Source organism: Sesamum indicum, linkage group LG13 (genome assembly GCF_000512975.1).
Source record: "Sesamum indicum cultivar Zhongzhi No. 13 linkage group LG13, S_indicum_v1.0, whole genome shotgun sequence".
Lineage (NCBI taxonomy): Eukaryota > Viridiplantae > Streptophyta > Magnoliopsida > Lamiales > Pedaliaceae > Sesamum > Sesamum indicum.
The window spans coordinates 1,012,940-1,036,075 of record NC_026157.1 but is presented as its reverse complement, the minus strand read 5'-3'; the positions used below and the strand labels follow the sequence as shown (position 1 = coordinate 1,036,075).

The 23,136-nt window shown below is 33.2% G+C and overlaps 2 protein-coding genes across 2 annotated transcripts in view; both read left to right on the top strand.

The window, feature by feature from the left end:
- LOC105176036 (lipid phosphate phosphatase 2-like) lies at positions 975 to 7,054 on the top strand. The gene is made up of 8 exons (XM_011098713.2): positions 975 to 1,074; positions 1,316 to 1,545; positions 1,782 to 1,869; positions 3,681 to 3,790; positions 3,915 to 4,008; positions 5,338 to 5,526; positions 5,585 to 5,644; positions 6,846 to 7,054. The coding sequence occupies exons 2-8, from the start codon at positions 1,330 to 1,332 to the stop codon at positions 6,935 to 6,937; spliced, it is 849 nt and encodes a 282-aa protein (XP_011097015.1). The 5' UTR covers positions 975 to 1,074; positions 1,316 to 1,329; the 3' UTR covers positions 6,938 to 7,054.
- Positions 8,642 to 23,136, top strand: part of LOC105176035 (DENN domain and WD repeat-containing protein SCD1) — a 32,986-nt gene continuing 18,491 nt past the window's right edge. The window contains 16 exon segments of the mRNA XM_020698596.1: positions 8,642 to 9,375; positions 10,572 to 10,713; positions 10,821 to 10,921; positions 13,672 to 13,735; positions 13,883 to 13,996; positions 15,705 to 15,919; positions 16,985 to 17,039; positions 17,124 to 17,207; positions 17,372 to 17,567; positions 17,677 to 17,806; positions 17,901 to 17,964; positions 18,051 to 18,095; positions 18,786 to 18,861; positions 18,976 to 19,049; positions 19,129 to 19,179; positions 21,524 to 21,681. Of these exon segments, the coding sequence (XP_020554255.1) occupies positions 8,906 to 9,375; positions 10,572 to 10,713; positions 10,821 to 10,921; positions 13,672 to 13,735; positions 13,883 to 13,996; positions 15,705 to 15,919; positions 16,985 to 17,039; positions 17,124 to 17,207; positions 17,372 to 17,567; positions 17,677 to 17,806; positions 17,901 to 17,964; positions 18,051 to 18,095; positions 18,786 to 18,861; positions 18,976 to 19,049; positions 19,129 to 19,179; positions 21,524 to 21,681 (2,039 nt within the window). The 5' untranslated portion in view covers positions 8,642 to 8,905.

Genomic DNA, 23,136 nt, shown 5'->3' with positions numbered 1-23,136 from the left:
AATAATTATTTTATTTTTATAATTTTATGTATTATATGATATAAAATAAGAATTTATAATTATCTATAATTTTATACATTTTTTATCTATATAATCATAAAATAATATTTTTATATTTATTTTTATAAAATAATAATTATTTTTGTAATCTATAATTATTTTTTATAATCTATAAGTATTTACTAAATAATTATTTATAATTATCTATAACTTTATGTATTTACATTTTTTTGTTGTGATAATATATGTATATGAGTTGATTTTTTTCTTTTTGTTTTTTTAAGTTGGTATATTAAGTTATATATTTTATTCTAATCTATAATATATTTTAAAGTGTGTAAGATTATTTATCATATGCATGTAGAGGCGTTGTGTCACGAAAGCTAATTTAAAATATAAATTCAAAATTTGTTTTTATGCAATTTGACCTTTTTTTTTCTTTATGTAAGTGCTTATATGGCAAAGAAGATATAAAAAAATATTCACTTCAAGTGCCGTGTCATTTTTCAGTGCCAAATAAGATAAAACATTCCCAAATTGTGCAGCATGTGCATATTTCCCGACCAAAAAAGCAAAATCCGGCCACCGTAGGACCTAATTGAAGCATGTTAATTTGCAACATAGTATATAAAATGTGATAACTATCATAATCAGTGGACTAAACTTGAACGAGGCCAAGTTAATATATATAAATTAAAAAGAATTCCCCTATAAAATATAGGTAGTTAAATTGAATTTTTATTTCATTTTATGCTCTTTATCCATAACATATGAAGGTCGAAATTGCCCACAAAAATGTGTCACACTTGTGTGTGAGTGTGTGTGTGTGTCTATTTACTATCAAATAGTTTTCCCATCTAAGACTAACTGTCAATACATGTCCCTATTTTCTAGAGAAAATTGCCCAATGTTTTCTACGGTCTTGCGTTTATGTTGTGGATCCAACCTTTTACAACGCCAACTTTCCCTTTCTTGTCAATATCAGGTTGCAAATGATCTTCACTCTGTTGTCTCTCGTGCATACCATCTCTGCCATTGTTGCTTAATTCTACTTCTGGAGAGCCCGCATCCTACGTAAGAATCGAACTTCAATCTCTATGAATGATTGTTTGCGTATCTTAATTATATATATACATGTATGAAAGTCGTGACACGTATTTGCAAAGCATGCACGCATAAGGGTTCGACATGCAGCACTCGCTCATAAACTCGTCTGATCATAAAATTTGACAAGCGTTAAGTTTATATATGCATAGATAAGTTGCTTTCAGTACTAATCCATATCTTTAGCGAGTAACGTGTGTGCTGCGTATAGATGGGCTCGTGAGAATGAGGGAGAATCAATTCATCGGGCACACTATTAGATCTCATGGATCAAAGCTTGCGAGAGTGCATCGGCACGACTGGCTGATTCTGCTACTCCTTGTGGCGATGGATGTTGGTCTCAATGTGATAGAACCGTTCCATCGTTATGTCAGTGCAGAGCTGATGACCGATCTGAAATACCCTTTTAAGAAAGACACTGTGCCCATGTGGGCTGTTCCGGTACTTGCGTACAATTATAGCTAACCATGCTGTATTTTTTACTCTATTTAACATATACATATCATGTATATAACAATGATATCATGAATTTTATTTTTTAAAAAAAAATTATATGTATATTCTGTATATATAAACGGAATAAAAGATACGACAAGATTTGAAAAATTCAATTCAGTAGCTTCATGTACTAAACTAACACTCCTGTAATAATTAAGGTTGATTTCATGTTGTCACAGATATATGCAGTAATCTTGCCCATTACCGTATTTCTGGTATATTACTACTACAGAAGGGATGTTTATGATTTACACCATGCTGTACTTGGTATGACCTTCTTCGCATATATCATATATGGTTAATTATTACAATAGCATTCCTCTTGAGTTACTGTAATTACCGACAGTCCTATTTCTTTCTTTTCAAAATTACAGAAAAGCTGAATCCTCAGGAGTCCCATCTTTCAAAAATAATTTAAATTATATCCTTTTATACTCTCCTCTGCTCAAATATAATTATACGTAAATTTCATATGATTTGAAAAATTATATTTAGTATTTTTCATGTTTTCTTCTGTATAATAAATAGGTCTCTCTTATACTCAAAATTCACTGAATCTGTTGATATTAACAAAAAAACTTGTATAAAAATCGATATTTACCCCCAATTGATTTATCATTGACTTTTTGCAGGTCAAATAAATCTTTTATAACTAAACTATTCTTATAACGGTGAAAATATACCTCCTTACATGCATTAACACGTGTGAAGATGTATAAGGATAATTTAGTTATAAAAAGATTTATTTGACCTACGATAAATTGGTAATAAGTCAATTTGAAGTAAGTATGAATTTTTATCATATTTTTTTGTTAATATCATCAAATTTTGTGAATAACGTAGAGATTTATTTGTTAGATTGAAGCAAAACTCAGGAGGACTAAATGAAATTTTTCAAATCGTAAAAAGTTTACATGTAATTACACCAAATTTCAGGAGAATGGAGCATAATTATTCCTTTTTAAATGACAAACAGAATAGTCAAAGTTCTCCTTTTGAGGAATATAACCATAATGAAACTGAAAAAAATGTGAATCCTAAGTTCTCATTTTTGAAAAATAATTTCAGTTATCCTTTTTTAAATCAAAAATAGAACAATTAAAGTTCTTTTGCTAAAATACAACCATATTTTTTAACATTATTACCAGATGTTCAAATGTAATAGACAAGTGTTATGTATAGTCATAAACTTGGAATATAAATTTTGATCATTCCAAAATAACAGAGCTATGTACAGTCAGAAAATCGAAGTAATTTGTTAAATGACAATTTCATTTAAGAACTTAAGTAATTAAAGAGGATAATTATTTAATATTTGAATATTTTTAACACACTCTGTTGCGTGCAGACAGTATTCCTTATCACATAAAGGGATAATTACAGTTTTAGTCTTCATGTATTGCCACTAATTCGTTTTCAATCCTTAAACATATTGAAGTTCTATATATTTTAGTACTTCAACTTTTTAAAATATTAACAGTTTCGGTCCTTAAGCCTAATTAATGACCATTTTGCCCTTTTGAAGAAAACATGTAGTCCAACTATCTTTTCCTTCTGCTTATGATCAGACCCGACATGCTGAATAAAATTAAGCCTCTATAAATTGACCGCCTTTGCTCCAGTATTCTAGGTCCTCGATTTTATGGACTTTACTACTAGGGAATACTGAGGACTTTGAATACTTGGGAACAAGGTGGCCAAAGAAAGGTATATATGAATTTATGGAGGCTTAATTTTATTTTTGGAAGCATGTTGAGCCTGATCATGAGCATAGAAAAAAGATAGTTAGACTATATGTTTTCTTTGAAAGGCCAAACTGGTCATTAATTAGGCCTAAGGATTGAAATTGTAAACATTTTAAAAACTAAAGGACTAAAATAGAACTTTAATATGTTTAAGGACTGAAAACGAATTAGTGGCAATATATGAGGACCAAAACTATAATTATCCCTCACATGGAACTCTTTTTTTATTTTCATAAATGAGTGATAGTGATATCCAAACTCATGACCTTTATTTGGCTTGACTCGAGTACGTTGAATGACCACTTGATCTGGTACTTATGCATGCATCTGCAGGCCTTGCATATTCGCTTCTAGTAACAGCAATAATAACCGATTCAATAAAAGATGCCGTCGGAAGACCTCGCCCTAACTTTTTCTACAGGTGTTTTCCGGACGGTACACCTGTATGTCTTTCCAACCATTTGACGCAATATATATCACAATTATTGTCATATGTTTGTTTGTAATAATGTTCATATGCTATGGTCCTTAATTTGTATCTTACAAGAATTCACTCTTCATGTCCAGATATTTGATCCTAATGATGGCAATGTCTTGTGTACTGGTGATAAGAAGGTTATAAAGGAAGGATATAAAAGCTTTCCCAGCGGCCACTCTTCATGTAGGTGTCAAGCAAAAAGAATTAAATTACGGAAAAATTCTAACTCGGATCTAACTCGATCAAATTTGAATCAATCATATGACAAGTGCAGTACACTTGTCGTGTGATTAGTGTACAATTCAGAAAAAGTGATCAATCACATATATCACAAGTATATCATACTTGCTCTGTGATTGGTTTAGTTTGACCAAACTTGATCCGAACAAGAATTTTCCTTAAATTACATTGCATATCCTTAACTTTACTAAGTACTCGTACCTATATTGAAAAATTGAACGTCGTTTCTTGCAGTAATATTTTATTTTGAAAATTCCTCCATAGACACTTAATGGCAAGTTAGGAGAATTTATAATGAAAAAAAGAGAGTAGGAGAGACGTCAGAGTGATTTACATAATTCAAATTGTTCATTAAACACATAGTTATTCTTGAAATTTTCTCGATTCAATTAATCCCTTGCTTCTTGAGATCTATTCTCATAAACTCTGTGGTAGAGGGCAGTCGATCAAGAAACGTATTAAGACATGGCTTTTGTTGTTTTCATGTTTCGACAGCCTGAAAGATAGTTAAGAACATCATAGATGTTTTCTTGTATTTATACAAAAGTCGTCGTACGTTGAGTGTATTTTTAACTTAGGGTTAATTACACTAGACCCCCTCTATAAATGTCAAATTATATCTTTTTTAAAAAAAAATTAGAATTACACTTACACCCTCTCAAAAATTTACTGTTTACACATACCTACTTTTGTTAGGATTTGGAAAAAAAAAGCTGAGCTTAGCAAAAAAAATTGCATAAATTTTTAATTTTACAATTCATTTAACGTTTTCATTGAATAAATTTATACTTATAAAGGAAAAAATATAATGATATTAACCCCTCTCTCTCTCTCTCTAAATATATATATCCCTTTATAAGTAATAAAATATATATAAGAATGTTAAATGAGGGGCAAAATTAAAAATTTATGTAATTTTTTTTTTGACTTTAAGTCAACATTTTTCGTTCCAACCCTAACGAAAGAAAGTTAAGTGTAAATCGAGAATTTTCACGTAAATGTAATTTTAATATTTATTTTAGAAAAAATATAATTTCGCATTTTCAGATGGGGCTTGAATATAATTAACCCTTAACTCATTTTGATTTATACTAATGTAGTTAATTACAAAATAAAAAAATCCTGAAAATCGTTGGAAAATATAGACATTTATCTCCCCCCCACACCCCCCCCCCCCCAAAAACACCTTCAAAATAGAGCATGACAAAGACTAAGAAATTGCTTAATATATATAAAGAATAAGGTGATGATGAAGTGATTCAAAATGCGCAGGGTCCTTTGCCGGTCTGGGCTTCCTGGCTTTGTACTTGTCTGGGAAGATCAGAGTGTTCGACAGAAACGGGCACGCAGCCAAACTTTGCGTTGTTCTTTTGCCGTATCTGTGTGCTGCTCTTGTGGCTGTTTCTCGTGTGGACGACTATTGGCATCATTGGACTGATGTGTTTGCTGGATCTATCTTAGGTAACTGCTTCACTTAAATATACAACTCATCAATCAACTCTAATATACATCGATGCAGGCGCGGTGGTCTCTCTTATCTGCTACCTACAATTCTTCCCATCTCCACATTCCCTCAACGGTGAGTTACTAAAATGTTCAACTTTTTTCTACATCATTAAAACTTATTACAACATGGTATAAGATGTTCAGATGCTGATAAAATATTACAGAGCGTTACAGAAAATCTTTTAGAAAAAGAGCTTACAAGCTCAAAAAATAAGATATTATAAACTTATAAGTTAACTAGTTCAAATTAATTACACAAATTATCATTTCGAGCATCTTATAAACTCGATTAATATTTTAAAAAGGACATGACATGTTATAAATGTTAAAAATATTTAATAAAATGAACGAGTTTATAAAATTTGTTAAACCTATCTTTCAAATATAATTTACTTAACACGTACATCTTTGCATGTAAGATAAATATATGTATTTTTTTATAAGCGGATGACAATGAGATTATAATCCAAGACCCCGTGTTTGGCCTGACTCTGATATCATATTAATCAACCACCTCATCCAAAAGTTTAAATTGTTATACTATGGGAGTCGTTGGGAGAACTTTGCTTTTACAGAAGTGATTTCTGTAGAATAAGTTGAAAATTGTAGTAGAATCAAAAGTGAGTAGTATTTATAAAAAAAAAAAAAAAAGCATTTATTTTGATTAGTATATTTCATGCTTTAATTTTTTAAAATATTAATAAAAAAGTGGATGTTTAATTTAATAATGTTCCGGCTAAGTAATATAATTATTGATTCATACATAATAATTAAACTTGCATGATTGCCAAAAAAAAAATTGTTTTATTAATTAATCATAGCATTTAATTTATATATTTGAGCAATATAGGAGTAATAAGGCAACATAGCAAATAAAATATATTATTTAATATGTGATAGTATAAATTTGATTATTGTTAAATTATTTAAAAATTTCAATATCAACTTAAAATATGCAATTTAAAAAAATAAATTAAATGCGATAAAGTTAAATTAAGAGTATTATAACGAGGGTAAAGTAGTAAAAAATAAAATAAAATTTATTTATAAAAACTCCAAAGCAGCTAGAACCACACTAGCTTTTGGCCTAAAAGCGTTTTTCTTAACAATTTTAAGTTGGCATCCAAAATACGTCAAAAGTACATCTTCAAAGCAAGAAGATGAAAAATACTTTTTTGCGCAAACACTTGCGTACGAAAAAAAACAATCAATCATTTAATTAATATCAATATCGTGAACACTTACTCCTTACATCTCTGTTTCTGAATCCTTAGGTTGGGCAACTCATGCCCTAAACAAACTCATGGCAGAAGCTGCGTCCCAGCAAGATTTGAACACTTTGGAGAGTGGCAGCATCAAGACTTGATTGCAGGATTATAGCAGACTCTACATCCATCCCCCGCCAAGGTTATTTTATTATAGGAAAAAATGTAAGCAGCCTGTTTGTGATATCGCAAATGAGCAAATTATCCCTTTATAAAAAAATAAATAGCGATTACCTCCTTATATTTTTAATATACAACAATTTACCCCCTCTATAATTTGTAAAATGAAGCAATTTACTTCCCTGTATAAGGAGGTAAATTGTTTCATTTTAAAAAGTACAGAGGGGTAAATTGCGATATTTTCTTCATACGGGGTAATATGCTCATTTCCAATATCACGGGGATAAATTGCTATTTATCCATTTATTATATATATATATATATATTGATATGTATATTTATTTTTTTGTATGAAGAGAAATGAAGTATGAGAAACTGAAGCATTGAAAATGCAAAAATTTTGTATCACAAACACACAATACCTATGCTGTAATTTTTGATATGTTTGTTAATTCTATGTCCTGTTTTTGCAAGAAAACCAATTATTTTGATTTAAATAAGAGATAATATATGTTATTTTCTTATTCGGAATGATTCTTCCGAACCCAAAAATATTTATTATCAAGACTAGTAATTTGTGGCATATTTTACATACGTGTATATGATTTTATTTATTTAAAGTAGAATTTATATTATTAAATAAATGATATATTAATATTGAATTTATAATAAAGTGGTGGAAAAAACAGATGAAAATAATAATTAAAAAAAGAGGCAACAATTATCAGAAGATAGTTTGAGGAGTAGGAAGTTAGATAAATATATAAAAAATTAAATTAAATATTAAAAAAAATGTACCGAATAAGGGCGACACCAAATTGGTGCTCTCTCTTAATATATAGTACTAGTAATTTGTGGCAGAGTTTAAAATAAAATATTTATTATTTAATTCAACATATACAAAATAATAAGTTAATATTAAATTTATATATAAATAGTGACAAAAATTAAAAAAAAACTGAAATAAGGGGTTTAATGCAATTTACATCTCTGTGATATTGCAAATAAGCAAATTACCTCCTATGAAAAAATAATAGGGAGGAAATTTCATAGGGGATAATTTGCTCATTTGTAATATTATAAAAGATTGGTCGTATCTTTTCTAAAAAAATTAATAACTATTGAAAGATATCAGGGAAGTGAGAAGTTAGATGGGTGGGTGGGAAGTTAATAAATAAATTAATATATTAATTAAAATATTAAAATTGACATACTAAAATAATTGCGATGCCAATTTTCCCATTTTCAATTATATATAGTATATTATTCGCTTATTTATCCCATAAACCACATAATATACGACACCGGCTTTTGTTAATTGCTTAAACAAAATCTGTACTATATATTAAGTAGGAGTACCTTTAGATGTCCCACTTAATTTTGATGTATCATTTATTTTTAAGATTTTAAATCAATTAATGAATTATTTCTTAATTTTCCCATTTATCATAATTTCCAAAACTACTTTTTGGTGGTTAATTTACATTTTTTTTTAATTTTTCTACATAATTATCATCTTTATTTGTCAATTAACTATAATAATATAATTTACATAATTATTTTATTTTTTATTTTTGGAAATTATATATATAAAATGGGCCACGCTTTCTAATATATTACTAATTAGCGGCTCATTCATCCCATAGATTTTGGCTTAACTTATAACCACAGACATTATCAAATTTAATCTAATGATTCACACCTGAGTTACTCAAATCGTATGGTTGGGTTGCATCTCGTAATCGAGCATTTGAGCAAAAGCCCCCTTTCAACCTGATTTCCCAAGAGTCTGGATGCACCTCCACCGAATTTTCTTGGACAGCTCCTCTCCGTTAGATTTCTGCTAAGACGAAATTCAAATCAGTCAAAGATGTTCGTCACTTCAACAGAGCAGTCTCTTGGCGGATCTGAAGTAATCTAAGACCTCATATTTTGCCCCTTTGGAATCAATGGCCCGAATTTTTGAGTATTTCGTGGTGTGTGGAATCGGCCCAGAAATCCGGACTCTTGATGGGAACAGGGGATACCATGGCACTGGCATCATGTACTTGCCGTCTTTATTAGATCAATACCCTTCCTCCAATCACTCTCTTTATCCTCCTCCCCCACCTCAGCTTCCTACTTGCGTTTTGCCGGCAGGCGTGCAGTTCTATGCTTCGGGCTTTGATTCTAGTGACCCTTCATCGTTTCCCAGGAGCTACCCCATTGTGTTAACTGAAGGGGATGGGTCCAAGATTTATGTTAGTTGCATTGCATTTCGAGATCCTGTGTGTGAAGACATAGCAGAGGCATATCGGATACCTGCCAATTCATTTGCTGATAAATGCATTTGTCTTATCTCGCGTGCCCCCAGTTTCAGCATCCTGCGCGATGCATTAGAGGAAATATTCCTGCTTTGTTTTTCAACTTCTGGAAGCAGGTAAGAACGCGAGTTCTTATGGACATGGAAACTTAAAGGGAAACCTTATTTACTTGATCTTTGACTTTTGAGGTGCTAACAACTGGGAAATGTCTATTGTATAGTACCAATCCTTGACTTGTTTTATAGTTCATTATCATGACGCCAATCAAAATAGTACTTCAAAATGGTATATGTATTGATTGCTCCTTTTTGTTCTCTGTGTATCTGACATTCATATATAATTGCATACATATGTTTATGTATTTGTATATATGTATGCATAGTAATCAGAAACCCCATGGACCAATACCCAGCAATCTGGGATTTAATGAACCTGATCACAATTATGTGAAGCATTTTTGCTGACATCTTCTGGAACCTTGTATCCTTAAAATGTGTATGATATACCCTGTTGGAGGACTGTCATATTTGTGTATCATGCTTGTTCAATTCCCCATGTATAATTGGATAAGCGACCACCACATTCATCCGTTGTACTAGATTCTTCTATGCTGAGGAGCATTGGGAAGGGTCGATGAAAGGTCATACAGGCATTTCCACTGGCTTTAGGTATCTGATTGAACATTTGCCTTAATCAGCATTGAGCAGGTCGACTTCGTTGTGTGCCTTTTCTTGCATGCAGGTCATAACTATGACTAAGGCATTTGACGGCATTTCTTTCAACATTCCAAGAAAAAAGACGGAATTCAAGGAAAAGTGATTCAGAATAGCATCATATGGATATTAGATTGGCCAATTGATAATTTTTTCCTGTCATGTTCAGATTGCATGTATTTCCTTACCTGTACAACATGTTCAAACTTCCACAGCCAAAGGTTACTATCATTGTTGTTTAGTGTGAATGTTCTCTTGGTTCATTTGGAAACATTATTAAATAGGGACGGAGAATATTTTGAACTGGATGAGTATTGTATTTATGTGGTATGTGAATGGAGGACAAGTTCTGCTGAACTATTCCATTTTGCATTCTGGACAATGTATGTTTTTCTTGCCTAAATACAGCTCTTTTTGCTTGAGTTACAACTGATGGAAGAGAGAAGAACTATTGGCAACATACTTGGAGCCAGTTATAAATCTTACTAGGAACATTGTTCTCTGTTTTCTTGATCCTTTTTTTTTTTTTATGATTACGGATGCTTATTTTTATTATTTGAAGAGGATACATAATGTGCTCAGCTTCAAAACTTTTTCAGCAAGCCACTGTGGGATGTTATAGCATATTTAATCTCCAATGTACCCTTGCCTACTCCTGGAAAGGACCGAGTGTTGTTCGCGATTGAGAATAGCCTGCTTGCTGTAGAGGTTCCTCCAAAGGGTGGGCTTCCTCATGCTGATGTACGTCACCAACTAACTTTATTCGTGTTTTGTTCTGAGAATATATTTTGTTTGTTGGTCTGTATGATTTTATATCGATAGTCATAGTCTATTTCCTTTCATGGCAGATTTCCTTCCAGCCTCTCCTCCAGTGTCTGGATGTTGATAATTTCATCAAACTTTTTACTGCTGTGTTGCTTGAAAGGAGGATTTTGCTTCGCTCAGACAAGTATTTCCTCGACCTTTTTACCTGTGCATTATTTGCAACTTCAGGCTGATATTGGTAATACTTACTATAACTGTTAGCATCAGTACCAGTGTCATGGGCTGTATCCCTTAGCTACATTCTCCAGTCCAGTCCTTTTCATGGACTGGTTTGAGAATATTACATCTTTATTGCTGAGAGTGACTCTTTACCGAACACCACACTCTAAATCCAGAACCATGACCACCATATTAACTGAAAAAAGAAAGAAAACACTAGGCAGTGGTTGTCGATGCAATATTTTCCAAGAAATCCATCTCAGGTTTTCTTTGAAGCACCGTTTGCTTATGAGATTAGAGAAATATCTTTCAGAAGTTTTCTTCTTTATACCCTTTTCAAATAGACATATAAAAACCAGCCATAAACATCACAGTTTTATCTCTTACCGAGCACCTTTTAAACATCACACTAACTAAAGTCATTTGCATACATCTCACATCCAAACACATCTACGAACTAATTTTCTTTTTCTCAAATTTATGTCTCAATTTCATCTCAAAGATATGATATCTCAAGAATGAGATGACAATTCCTACTGATTCTCTATACAGAGATTTATTCATTTGAAAATAAATTAATATTTTAATTTTGTTCTAGTTCATTAACATTCTTTTAGTCCGTTGGTGGTTTTGCCTATAATAATCATTTGTCGTGTGTTTCTTCAAGCTGCCTGTGTTTTTTAAATTATTTTATTAATTTGCTCTATCTTTTAAGTTAGTGATGTTGCCTAATCTTATGTGGGTCAATTTTCCTGTCTGGGAAAAAAAAAAAAGAAAAAAAAACAAGAATCCATGGTTGGCATCACCATAGAGAAACTATTAAAAAATGCATTTTCAGTTGGACACTAGTGGCTCAAGAGATGATGAATGTGATGAGCTAAAATGGCCATATTATGAAATAGAACTAGAAATCACTATACTGTCTTGGATTCTTGATCTTGTTGTTTATGCTGCATGTATGTATAATTTGTTGGTCTGTTTTTTTGTTTCATCTATAGAACTTGAGAACCTGTTTTAGAAGCCACCCCTTTATGTCATGTAATGACATCGTCCTCCCCTTGCTAACGCTTTGTCAAAAGAGTAAATGGTGAAGCAAAAATCACTTATATGCCTTCACCAATATCTCAAGCAAAGTTATACGAATTATCTAGTTTTATGAGATTATATTTTGACATTCAATGTAAAATACATGTGTGCTGCAACCTTGCCTCACTGTTCCCTTGTTCCCCAACTACACAACTGCAACTCCCTTACCCTTATCCTACTCATGCATATGATGACACAATTTTCGGATAGCCAATTCTGGTGGTTTTAGCATAGAAGGTGATGAAGAGGATGGCTAAAATGTAACTCGTGTGGGTGGAAAAGGGCGTATGAGTAGGTGGGATCAGTCTCCATACTAAGGGTCCATCGTGTGTGGTTGTACTGGAGGTGGTCATCTATGTGCATGGATGCAGATAGTTCAATACAACAATGTGAGATGGCTACAGACTGGATCATTTTAAACCAGGCCATTTTGCATATACTCAAGATGCCAACTATTAAACAATTTGATAATTTTGAAAGCTTAGGCTACAATATGTGAGCTGTGTGTATATATCTATCTATCTGTTTTTCTATACATAACATGTACGTATGTGGACATATATATAAATGATTATAAGTTGATAAACTAATATTGCGCATATATGCCCATAGCTAAAGTTTTTTAACTGCTCATCTCTTAACTTCTCTATGAATTTCAATTATAGTAAAACTAGGATACTGTTAATTTTTCAGATGTCAATTTTTGTATATATAAAGAAAATTCAAATATTAGGACGTATGTTGTGAATAGAATATACCAAAAATTTCAAGTTATTAATTAATTTTAACCTCATAATTTCATTTTATCTTTTAGGAATCAACTCATTTTTAAGTAGAATGAGAGGATAAAGATATTATAGAAGATGAGGAATTGAAAGAAATAATTGATATAAATTACTATTGAACCCCTTTTTACTTATTTTTAATTTGATCCTCTTGTTAATAATTGATATATATTTGATACTTCTGCTGGTTATATGCTATTTGCATTTGTGTTTTTTTTTTGGTTTCGGATAATTCACAGCTGTATTTCATTTGTGTCCTTCCATATGCCGGTTGTGTCCCGATATAAAAAGCACCTGATACTACACGAGACTATTTTTAAGAGTTTTTATGCATGGAAGGTTAGGAAATTGCCTAGTTATGGAATAGGGGTGGGGTATGTTTGTGGATAGAAGCTATTTGGGGTGAGGGAATGGGCTAAATGTGGGTTTCATGTGGGAATGGGTTGAGGCAAGCAGGTGCGGATGGGTAGTGCGTGTAAAATCTTGTTCCTGTGCTACGTCTTCTTGATCTTTCACTTTTTATACTTGTATCCAAGACATGGTAATTCGTATAATACACCTTCTTTGTGCCATCTGTGATTATGAAAGAGGCGACTTAGTCCAGTATGACATAAGTTGAGGGCAAATATGGATTTTGATAGCCTTGATGATTCAAAAAGGTTTCCTAATGGGAGCTAATGTCTTGGGGAATATATAGTGTCAAAGTTACTTTTGGAGAGTGACAATTCCGAGGAATTGATGGCTGTCATATATGGACAACCCTAAGGGAATTTGTATAAGATTATCCTTATCATCTTGTTATTTCCTGATAATATTAACTGTGTTATTTACATTGTGTGTGCAGGTATTCTCTTTTAACTCTTGTGTCGGAGGCCATATGCCATTTGATATATCCATTTCGGTGGCAGGTATGTCTTCAACTTTTTGAGAATGGCTCTTGAGAAGGATTACTTGCACTAGGGTGAAATCCGGTGTACTTTTTTATATTAAGATTGTTATGCTTCAAATATTCCAAAGGAGTGCTTTCTGATCGTGTTATGTTTGTTGTGCTGAAGCACGTCTACATTCCGTTGCTATTTTTCAGTGGAGTTGACTATATTGATGCCCCCACGCCATATATGATGGGTCTTCATTCAGGTGTTGATATTTTTGGTCTGGTCATGGATGGCGTAAGTTCTTTCTTGGATTTAAATATATGAAGACTCTGTCATATTGCCAATGTTTTCTTTGTTTGCCCTATTCGTTGACCTTTTTATGTTCATTTGCCGACGTCAGTTGGTTGCTTTTGACTTTTGTATGTGATATCTTGTTCCCTTGACTGCTTCTCAGGATAGCTTAATCTAAATTTAACAGATCAGGAGCAGCCATGACTTTAGAAACCCAAACTGGACTAACTGGTCTAATTGCCCTGACAGTCATGTGGGATGCTTCTTGGGTTGGGTGGAGCTTGAAAACATATCTCTAAACCTATAGTTCTTAGCAATTTCTTTCAAACCGAGTGGTTAAACAGTGGGATCCTGAAACCATAAAACTATAACTTTTGGAACATCATTTTCCCATCTACAATTATATGTCAACTACATAATCCATCTACATTGGTTCTAAATGAAGCAAATCAAGTCTCCACCTGTCGGAAGTTAGTATCTTTTAACTAATCAAGTCGAGCTTTCAGGTGAGCTTATCTTGTAGAATGGGACAAAATATTCAACCTTGCACTGTTATATGCTTGACAAGCCAAGTTCAAATGGCTAGCAGTCCATTTCAAGTGAAGAATTTAGTAACTTTTTTCCATTTTCAGCAGTCGGTGTGGATTACAGACCTTGGGAGTGGCTGCTGCTATTGTTTGTTAAATGCTTATTAACATAGTGACTCTTTTGGAGCTTATATTAGCAAGGGACATGTCATAATTTACTATCTTTTAACTAATCAAGTGAGCGTTCAGGTGAGCTTATCTTATAAAATGGAACAAGGTATTCAACCTTGACTATTTGCTTGACCAACTGAGTTCGAACAGCTAGCAATCCATCCAAAGTGAAGTATATACTGTATAATAACTTTTTCGCTTTTCACTAGGCGACGTGGATTGTGAACCTTGGGATTAGCTACTGCTGTTGTTGCAAAATGCTTATTATCATGATGACTCTTTTGGAACTTATTTAGCATTTGATAAACTTGTACTGATGCAGTCCATTGGATATTTTTTGAAGTTGATTAGCTGAGTGCCTGAGTCACAATATTTTCTTTAGGACTTGTTGGCGTCTATCCTCTTGACCTCCGTACAGAATTCAATCTATAACAAAACCAAAGAGTTATCTTCTTGGTACAATTGAATGTTCAAATATCATATTATTAAGGAAGTAGGTAGGAAATTGCATGTTGAGACACTATGATGCATGCCATAACATTATATAATGGTCATGATGTCATGCACTGGCAGCCTGCTAGTGAGTGGGAGTCTGATGGTTATAATCCACAGCACCATAGATAGTATGTTAATGGACGTAATAACATGTAGCAGGTGTATGACAAGACCGTTATTTTTCTCTCTAACTTCAACTCTCAACGGGTCTCAGAATTTTGCCCGTACAGGTTCTCCGATCAATGGTAACAATATTTGCTACTGTCTTTTATATCTTCTCATATTCTTCTGAAATAATCTAAGCTTTTGAAATAAAGTAGTACAAAATTGTATGCATGCTAGAAAATAGCTATTGAATTATGTTAACTTATTTATGCTTTATTGACACTAAACTGGCACTTGGTAGATGAAATTTTTTCTTGGCTCTTAAATGTGCATCTGTTTTTCAATGCATTATAATCATGTGACTGAACACATCTAAGGAAGATTTGATGTTCTTTTCCTACATTACATTGCAGGTCGTAGTGGTTGACCTTGAGCACAATCTCATCACAACATCCGAGGAAATTCCTAAAATACCTGAGCCAGAATATAGTTCTTTGCGTGGTGAAATAATGAAGCTGTTATATCCAAATGTTGTTGGCATAGACCAGATGAAGAGTGGTTCCTTCTGTGGGGAATGCCCTGGTGGTGGTGGTAGGCCATGGGGAGAGGATCACGATCTCCATCTTAGGTGAATTGTTGTTAAGCGATTTAAAATTTCATGATGTAATCATTGACAATGATGTCTCCGTTGTAGATAATAGAGTTGTTTGTCTTGTTCTTGTGTTTGTACATTTACGGCTATGGTGATGGCCTCTTTTACTCAATAGAATTTGTGAATTGTGCATTGGAGTATTACAACAGCTTTAGCTTCAATTCTTAGTCATTACATGACCTATCTTTTCATGTTCACATGGTCAAAGTGAAATCCTTTGGGTATCATCAACAAAGAAATTTGTTAGGGTGAACTTTATTGAGTTTTCTGAAATATGAGGTACTTATGTTATTTATCAAGCTAATGATTTTATTCTACCGGCTGTCCATATGTTAATCATTGAGGACTTTGTTTGCTTATACTTTTCCAAATCTACAAAACAGCAACTCATTTTGGTTGTGTGAATTCCCAATCCATTATATGATTTTGTGGTTAGCAAAACATATACATTTATTAGTTGGGTGAGCTTGACCAAGTGTAATGCTCCGTGGATTGCAGTACCAGGTCGTAATTATAATTAGTGAAACAGTTTTCACATTCACATACTCTTCACTTTAGACTTACACATCAAAAAGCTCGATGTCTTATGAGCATTTTGATGCTCCATGCTTTGCATCCAATCTAATCAGTTTGACTGTGACGTTAGATAAATTATGTTGAGGTATATGCTGTTATGCTTTATTTCCTGCGCGTTTCTTATTTAATCGAGAATGGTGAAGTTGATCAACATTTAATACATTTATGGAGACGTAGGCATTGATCCATTTAGTAGAAATCTGCATGGTGCACGAGTCCGGAATCAAAAGAAAATGTATGCTGGCACAGATGTGGATTTAGCATATTCAATTGCACTGATGTTTAAGTCATTTTATAATCTTATTTGTTGGTCTATGATGTTACTTGGTAAGGTTTTATCTTTTATATTTTAGTATGCCCACTTTTTGTAGTGATTTTTCTTGACTGTCAGAGTAAGACTGGATGGCAAGAGAATTATATACTAGGTATCATCTCACCTGTTGAAAATTGTTTTGTTTCTTGCAGGTTTATATTCCTAAAATTCTTTGCATCAATTTTAGGTGGCTATCGCAATTTTATAGTATGGACCTTTAACCTTATTCTTCTTGCCATTTCAGTAATGAGTAGTCTAAGTGAAGGTAGCAACTAATTCAATGTTTCTTAGGAAAATACTGCAACTCATATCTTCAACAGTCAGGCATTTTTGAAGAAGCGTTCTCGGTCAACAAACCAGCCACCAGATCCTATGGTGAGTAATTCATTCATTTTGTGCTAGTTTAAGTCAAAGAGTAGCTATATCCTATTTTAGCAACTTTTTTTGTACCAGTTTAAAATACATTAGTTGCTATTTTTCTTTTCATTTTAAAAAATTCCAGATTGCTGAATTTTATATTTGATCTCCAACTTTAACAGATAAGCCAGTTTTTAGATTCCCAAGGTTTCTTAGATTATTTGGAGAGAGGTCTCGGTTCTGAGGAAAATGGCAACAACCTTCTTGATAAGTTGCAAGATGCTATTGGCAGGGGACAAAACCCTTTCTCAATTCTTCCAGTAATGTTGGCGGAGCCTGAGATTATAACTATTTCTGATCCTGGACTGGGAATGTCGGGTAGTTTTCAATATCTTGATGCTGCTAGACATGCATGCCTGTTAAAAAATGCCTTAAGACATACGAGCCAGACATGGTACCAATGAGTTTTTATTATTTCTCCCTACAGGATCAGGTGCCAAATATTGTTATGATAGGTTCCCTTCAAACATCAGAACAGAAGAGCAGGAAGAAAAGAGGAAGCAGATTCTTGCAGCAGCAAGTGGAGCTCTCGAGTATTCTGGAAAGCACACTCTGAGGTATGCTACATAAGAATGAAGATAATCCTCTATGCTTTTATTGGTTTGCTTGAATCCTGAAACTTAATATTCTCCATCTCTTTTCTTTGTGTAGTTCACCTTCAATGCGTGCTGGAAAAGATTCTAAGCCTGAAAGCCTGAGTCCAAGGGAGAGGGCTGTGAGTATCATGTCATTGTACATCATGTGGTTCATTGAGCAAATTCTGTAGTTTACTTTAATCTGATGAGTATCTGTTTTTTACAGGCAGAGAGGGAGCGCATGGTTCTAGACATTAAAGTGAAGCTGCAGGTGTAATGTTTTTCCGTTTAGTTATGTTATGCTGGCTCTGTATCCACATTCTAATTGAATATCCTTGCCTTTTAGATCTCAACCTCTTGGGTCTGTTAGAATTCTCTGTACTTGATAGTTGATAATGCTTTCATTCTGTTGGTTGGTTATTTCTTTGTAGAACAAGTTCTTATTGTTCTGTTCTTGAGTGTTCCAGTTACAACTCGTCATATCTGTGATGTTCATTTTTAAGATCAACCTTTATACAATAGCATGAGTTTACTTAAACATTAGTTGAAGCTATCAATTAATAATGTGGCTAATGAGCATCCTTCCAGTTCTGTTGAAAGTATGTTTTCAATTTCTAACTACTGACAATGTTAACCTTATGGTTTATTTGATCCATTAGCTGATTTTATGTGCAAGACATTTTCAATTGATAAAATTGGAAGAACAGTGTGTTTTCGCTGATCTTCCAGTATAATTTTGCAGCATACTCTTTGTTGGCAATAAACTTTTGGAGGCTTTTCATATTTAAAGTGTCAGATTGCAAGTCCAATCATTGTCTTTGTACAAATGTCACTGGATATGCTCTATGTGTGTGGTTTTTTCGTAGTTTACTATTTCTGTCAATTTCTTAAAAGCAGAATCTTTTCTTATTTTTGGTGGTACTACAAAGAAAATCTAAAATATATGGGCCCTATTGAACAGGGATTGTGGCTACGACTATTGAAATTGGGAGCAACTGATGACCCTCTTTCATCATTTGAGTATGGAACCATCCTTGGTATGTATGCTTTTCTGGAGGACCAAACTTAATCTCTATCAATAATTATGTCTTTCCTTCCATAGACATGAAATGAGAGTAAGTTTTCTGGCACATTTGTTATCACTTTATCAGCTTTGATCGAGTCTGATGCTGAGGGAATTGGTGGTAGTGGATTTGTTGAATGTATAAGAGAGCACATCCATTCGGTATGTTCTATTCAATAAACAACATTTGATTTAAGTATGTTATCATGTTACTTTCTAACTCTGGTCTTCCCCTTGATAGGGATGGACCTGCCAATTGACGGAAGAGCAGTTTATTGCTGTGAAAGAACTGGTATGTTTCTCACGCTTCTTGAAGCATATGTTTGCCAAATTTCATATTTTTCTTGCACTATTTGAAGTCATTATAGTTCATTTTCTTCCCCTTTTAATACTTGATAATAATTTTGGGATGGCAATGGGTCGGACCCAGACCCCCTGGGGCGGGTTTTGAAGCATTAAACGGTCCCGGGGCAGGTCCGGGTCTTTGAGGTTTGGAAACTGGAACCTGTCCCGATTATTTTCCTTTTAAAATTCTTTTGTATATTTTATGTCTACTTATATAAAATATATTTGTACATATGCAAAGTATGTGTAATTTATTTATACTTGCATACAATGCATAAACATAATATTTTTATAAATTAAAATAATGGTATAAATAGTTTATAAACGTTTTAATGCTTATATAAGTAACACTAACGACACATTTTGAATTTTTTAATATTTTAATGCCTAAAACATGCTAATTATTGCCTCGCATTTATAAAGTTATGGTATTATTTTTTTAATATTTTAAAAATATTAATTGGGTCTATCGACTGGGGTTGGCGGCTCCCGGGTCCGGGTCTAGTCCAAGATTTTCTTGGCAGGACGGGCCCCTAGTTTTGGCAAACCCGCCCTGTTGCCGTCCCTACTTGATATGTGACTGATTATCCATAAAGAAAAGAGAAGTAATATTCAGATTCTTTGCTTATGAGCTTTCTATATATCCAGGCATGATAAATTTAACTGGCATTGCTTGAGGTTTGGTTCTAATTATAGTTATGAGCTACTTAGAGTTGGAAAATTATATGTGATACTCCTTGTTTGTTGTTGTCTTGCAAGTAGACTCAATCATTGGTCTAATCGATGGAATTTGCTTATCAGCATAGCAATTAAATGAAAATCTAATTTGACCTTTAAGTTGTGAGTTCAAGGGTAAGGTTTTGATAATTATAGAAACCTCCTTTAAGGTTCAGTATAAATGTAGATATGGCTTTACATGGCATCTACAGATCCCCTATCATTGTTGTCATCTTACATATAATCTTACACAATCTACATCATTATTTCAATAAAATGACAATTTTGAACTCCTTATTTGCACCTAATTAACTAAATATCTTACAAAGTTTAACCACATTTAAACAACTACCTTTGAAATTAATCCTTTACACTATTTTTTTTTCGAATTTTAATTTGACTTGTATACTTCTTAAATTATACGGACAATGCTAATGGAGAATTTCCAAATTACTTATAACTGAAGATATTAGTCTTTAGAAAATGATTGAATAGGTTGTCGAATTAATACTGATAGTACAAATTTGTAGTATTCATGGAATCTGGTGGAATTCTAAGTGAACTGGAGGATGGATTCTTAACTCCAATTGCAAGGAGAATATGTGTGGGGTTGGAATTGATTAAGCTAATAAACTGAACTAACACAAAATTGGATGAAAACACTTAAAAGATGAGAGAGTGATGCAATAGAGATTAGTCCAATTTAATGAAGGCATTATCCAACTGATCGTCGATCATGAAGAATAAGTTTCACTATTCAAGTATTTTAGCCCAAAACCTGGTAGGATAGCCATGCTAAGTTTCAGTTTTCTTGATATAATAGATTCAACTCAAGCATCATAATAGAAATTATCAGTGCATTAAGTGGGCATGATAGCATTACATCTCAATTGAATAATAGCATTAAACGCAAGTTAACAACTATACTCAAATAAAGTAATCCAGATAGATGCAATTATTTAATGTAGACCTGTTGTTTCCCACAAATTAATCATGAGGGCACATAATGAACTTGTATGCTATTGGTCCCAATCATTCATGACAGTTATGAATAATTTAATTCGTAGATAATAATAATAAGAACAATTAATAGTCATCGGATGTATGAACACCAATTATTCAATAAGCACGAAATATAGAAATAAGAAATAGTTGAACAAAATTTGGATTAGCACAAAACCTCACAGTATAACAAAATAATTTTGCATATCCATCAAGTCAGAAAAAAACATAGCAATTCATAATTTTGTAGAGAACTATTCAAGTTTAGACTTTAGAGAAAAAAAAGAAAATTCTGAAAGATCTGTAAAGTGTGTGTGTAGAAGCCGATGTCTTTGAGTCTTTTCTGCTTTTCCAGCCTGTTGTTTCCTTCCTTGATGAGATACGGTTGATCAGTAACTAATCCTCCTGATTAAGGAAGAGAGACTCTTTCCTTGTTATAGTTCAACACACTGGCTGTTGATAAGGCTTGATCTTGCCTTGGCCAAATTTCAATCTGCCAAAATTTTTTCTCCTTGACGAAGAAGTATCTCTAAAATGAAGGTGCAGCCTAAATTTGTTGGAAATGAATGCAGCTTAAAACAGCCATCAGCCGAGCTACAGCTCGGAATGACATGGCAACTATTAGAGATGCCCTAGAAGTGTCTGCTGAAATGCATAAGAAGGATGTGAACAATGTCCCAGATTATCTCCAGCGACACCTTCGCGCTCTTTCCATCTGGGATGAGTTACGGTATGCATGTCTTCTATTGTATTATGTCTGGCTTTCTACCTTTTTTTTTTTTTTTTTTTTTTTTATGTGGTATCTTTCACATTATCTGTTCCACTACTGTGGTTGGTCTATGGATCAATCTGCTGGATGCTTTCGGTTTTACATCTTCTCAGTTTACTTAATGGACTTCATTCTGGTAGAAATTTGGATAAGTATGCTTAGAACTACTTACTTGGATGCTAGCATCATGATAAGTTGGAACAGCCACATGAGTACCAGTATAAAATATGTTAAAGAAAAGATGAAACCTCAAAGCAGGATTGATTTTTTCGTCTTGCCCAATTTCTGGGAGAGTTGCAGCTGCTGCATACCCTATAGATGCTCCAGAAAGCTCAACTGCTCGCTGTGTTGGCATAACAGGAAGTACCATAAAGCATATTCCACAACACACCATTGCAATAACTATACAATTGGATGTATTCTACAAAGTCCTTGAAAAGTTGTTAAGAAAATAACTTTGCAGAGCAACTTCATGAATTGAATCCTAGGATATATAAAGGATAATTATGCTGCACCATTTGTAAACTAGTCAGACTCAAAAACTACTTCTCTATTTTGAATAAATTGACTGAGAACAACTGCATCAAAATAGTGGCCTAAAGGAGCAAACATACTTATTCCATCCTTAACAATTAAATAAGCAGCAAAGAAATCGATCAAACTAAACTAATTGTGACCTTTTTACCATTTGTTTAAAACTTCTAAAGCCAAATTATTTTCCACCTTTTTTTCTGTCTTTCTGCACATATATGTGTATATCCACACGCTACACATATATATGCACATTAGACCTGCATACACCCAGACACATAATACACACACAGAAAAGAGAAACACATAAATATATTTATTTTCCTTGTCCTGATTCAATACTTTGTTTGGAAATATATAAACAAGTCCTCAGAAAAGGAAGAAATCTTATAAAACAGAAACTAACTATAATTGAGAAATCACTAACAAAATCCCTAATAACATGCTATACACTATCCTCTACAGCCAATATGCACCTATATTCCTATATATATAATTTTTCACTCCCCTCGATCTGGCAATACATACTCATCATGCCTAGCTTAGAACACAAATCGTGGAAGTTAGGACGATGAAGAGCTTTGGTAAGGTGCCTGCGGTTTGTTGCTGTACAGAAACATGGTTTAACGTGATAATCTGCTTCTCACCCTTTTCACTTATGACGTGCCTATCAATCTCAAAATGTTTTGTCCTATCATGATGCACAGGATTCTTAGCAATAGCTAGCAAAATGACTATTACTCTTCATGTTAAGGAACCATCTGTTTTCGCCCTTAACCCGTCTAGCAGTCTTTTCAGCCACATTCCTTCACATATTCCAGGCGCTAGTGCTGTGAACTGAGCTTGTACATTACTTGGGGACAACTGATTGGTTCTTGCTACGCC

Coding starts and splice junctions, on each gene's coding strand:
- LOC105176036 (XM_011098713.2), top strand. CDS start 1,330: ATGAGGGAGAATCAATTCATCGGGCACACTATTAGATCTCATGGATCA. Junction 1,870..3,680: donor TTTACACCATGCTGTACTTG/GTATGACCTTCT, acceptor ATGCATCTGCAG/GCCTTGCATATTCGCTTCTA. Junction 3,791..3,914: donor GTTTTCCGGACGGTACACCT/GTATGTCTTTCC, acceptor CTTCATGTCCAG/ATATTTGATCCTAATGATGG.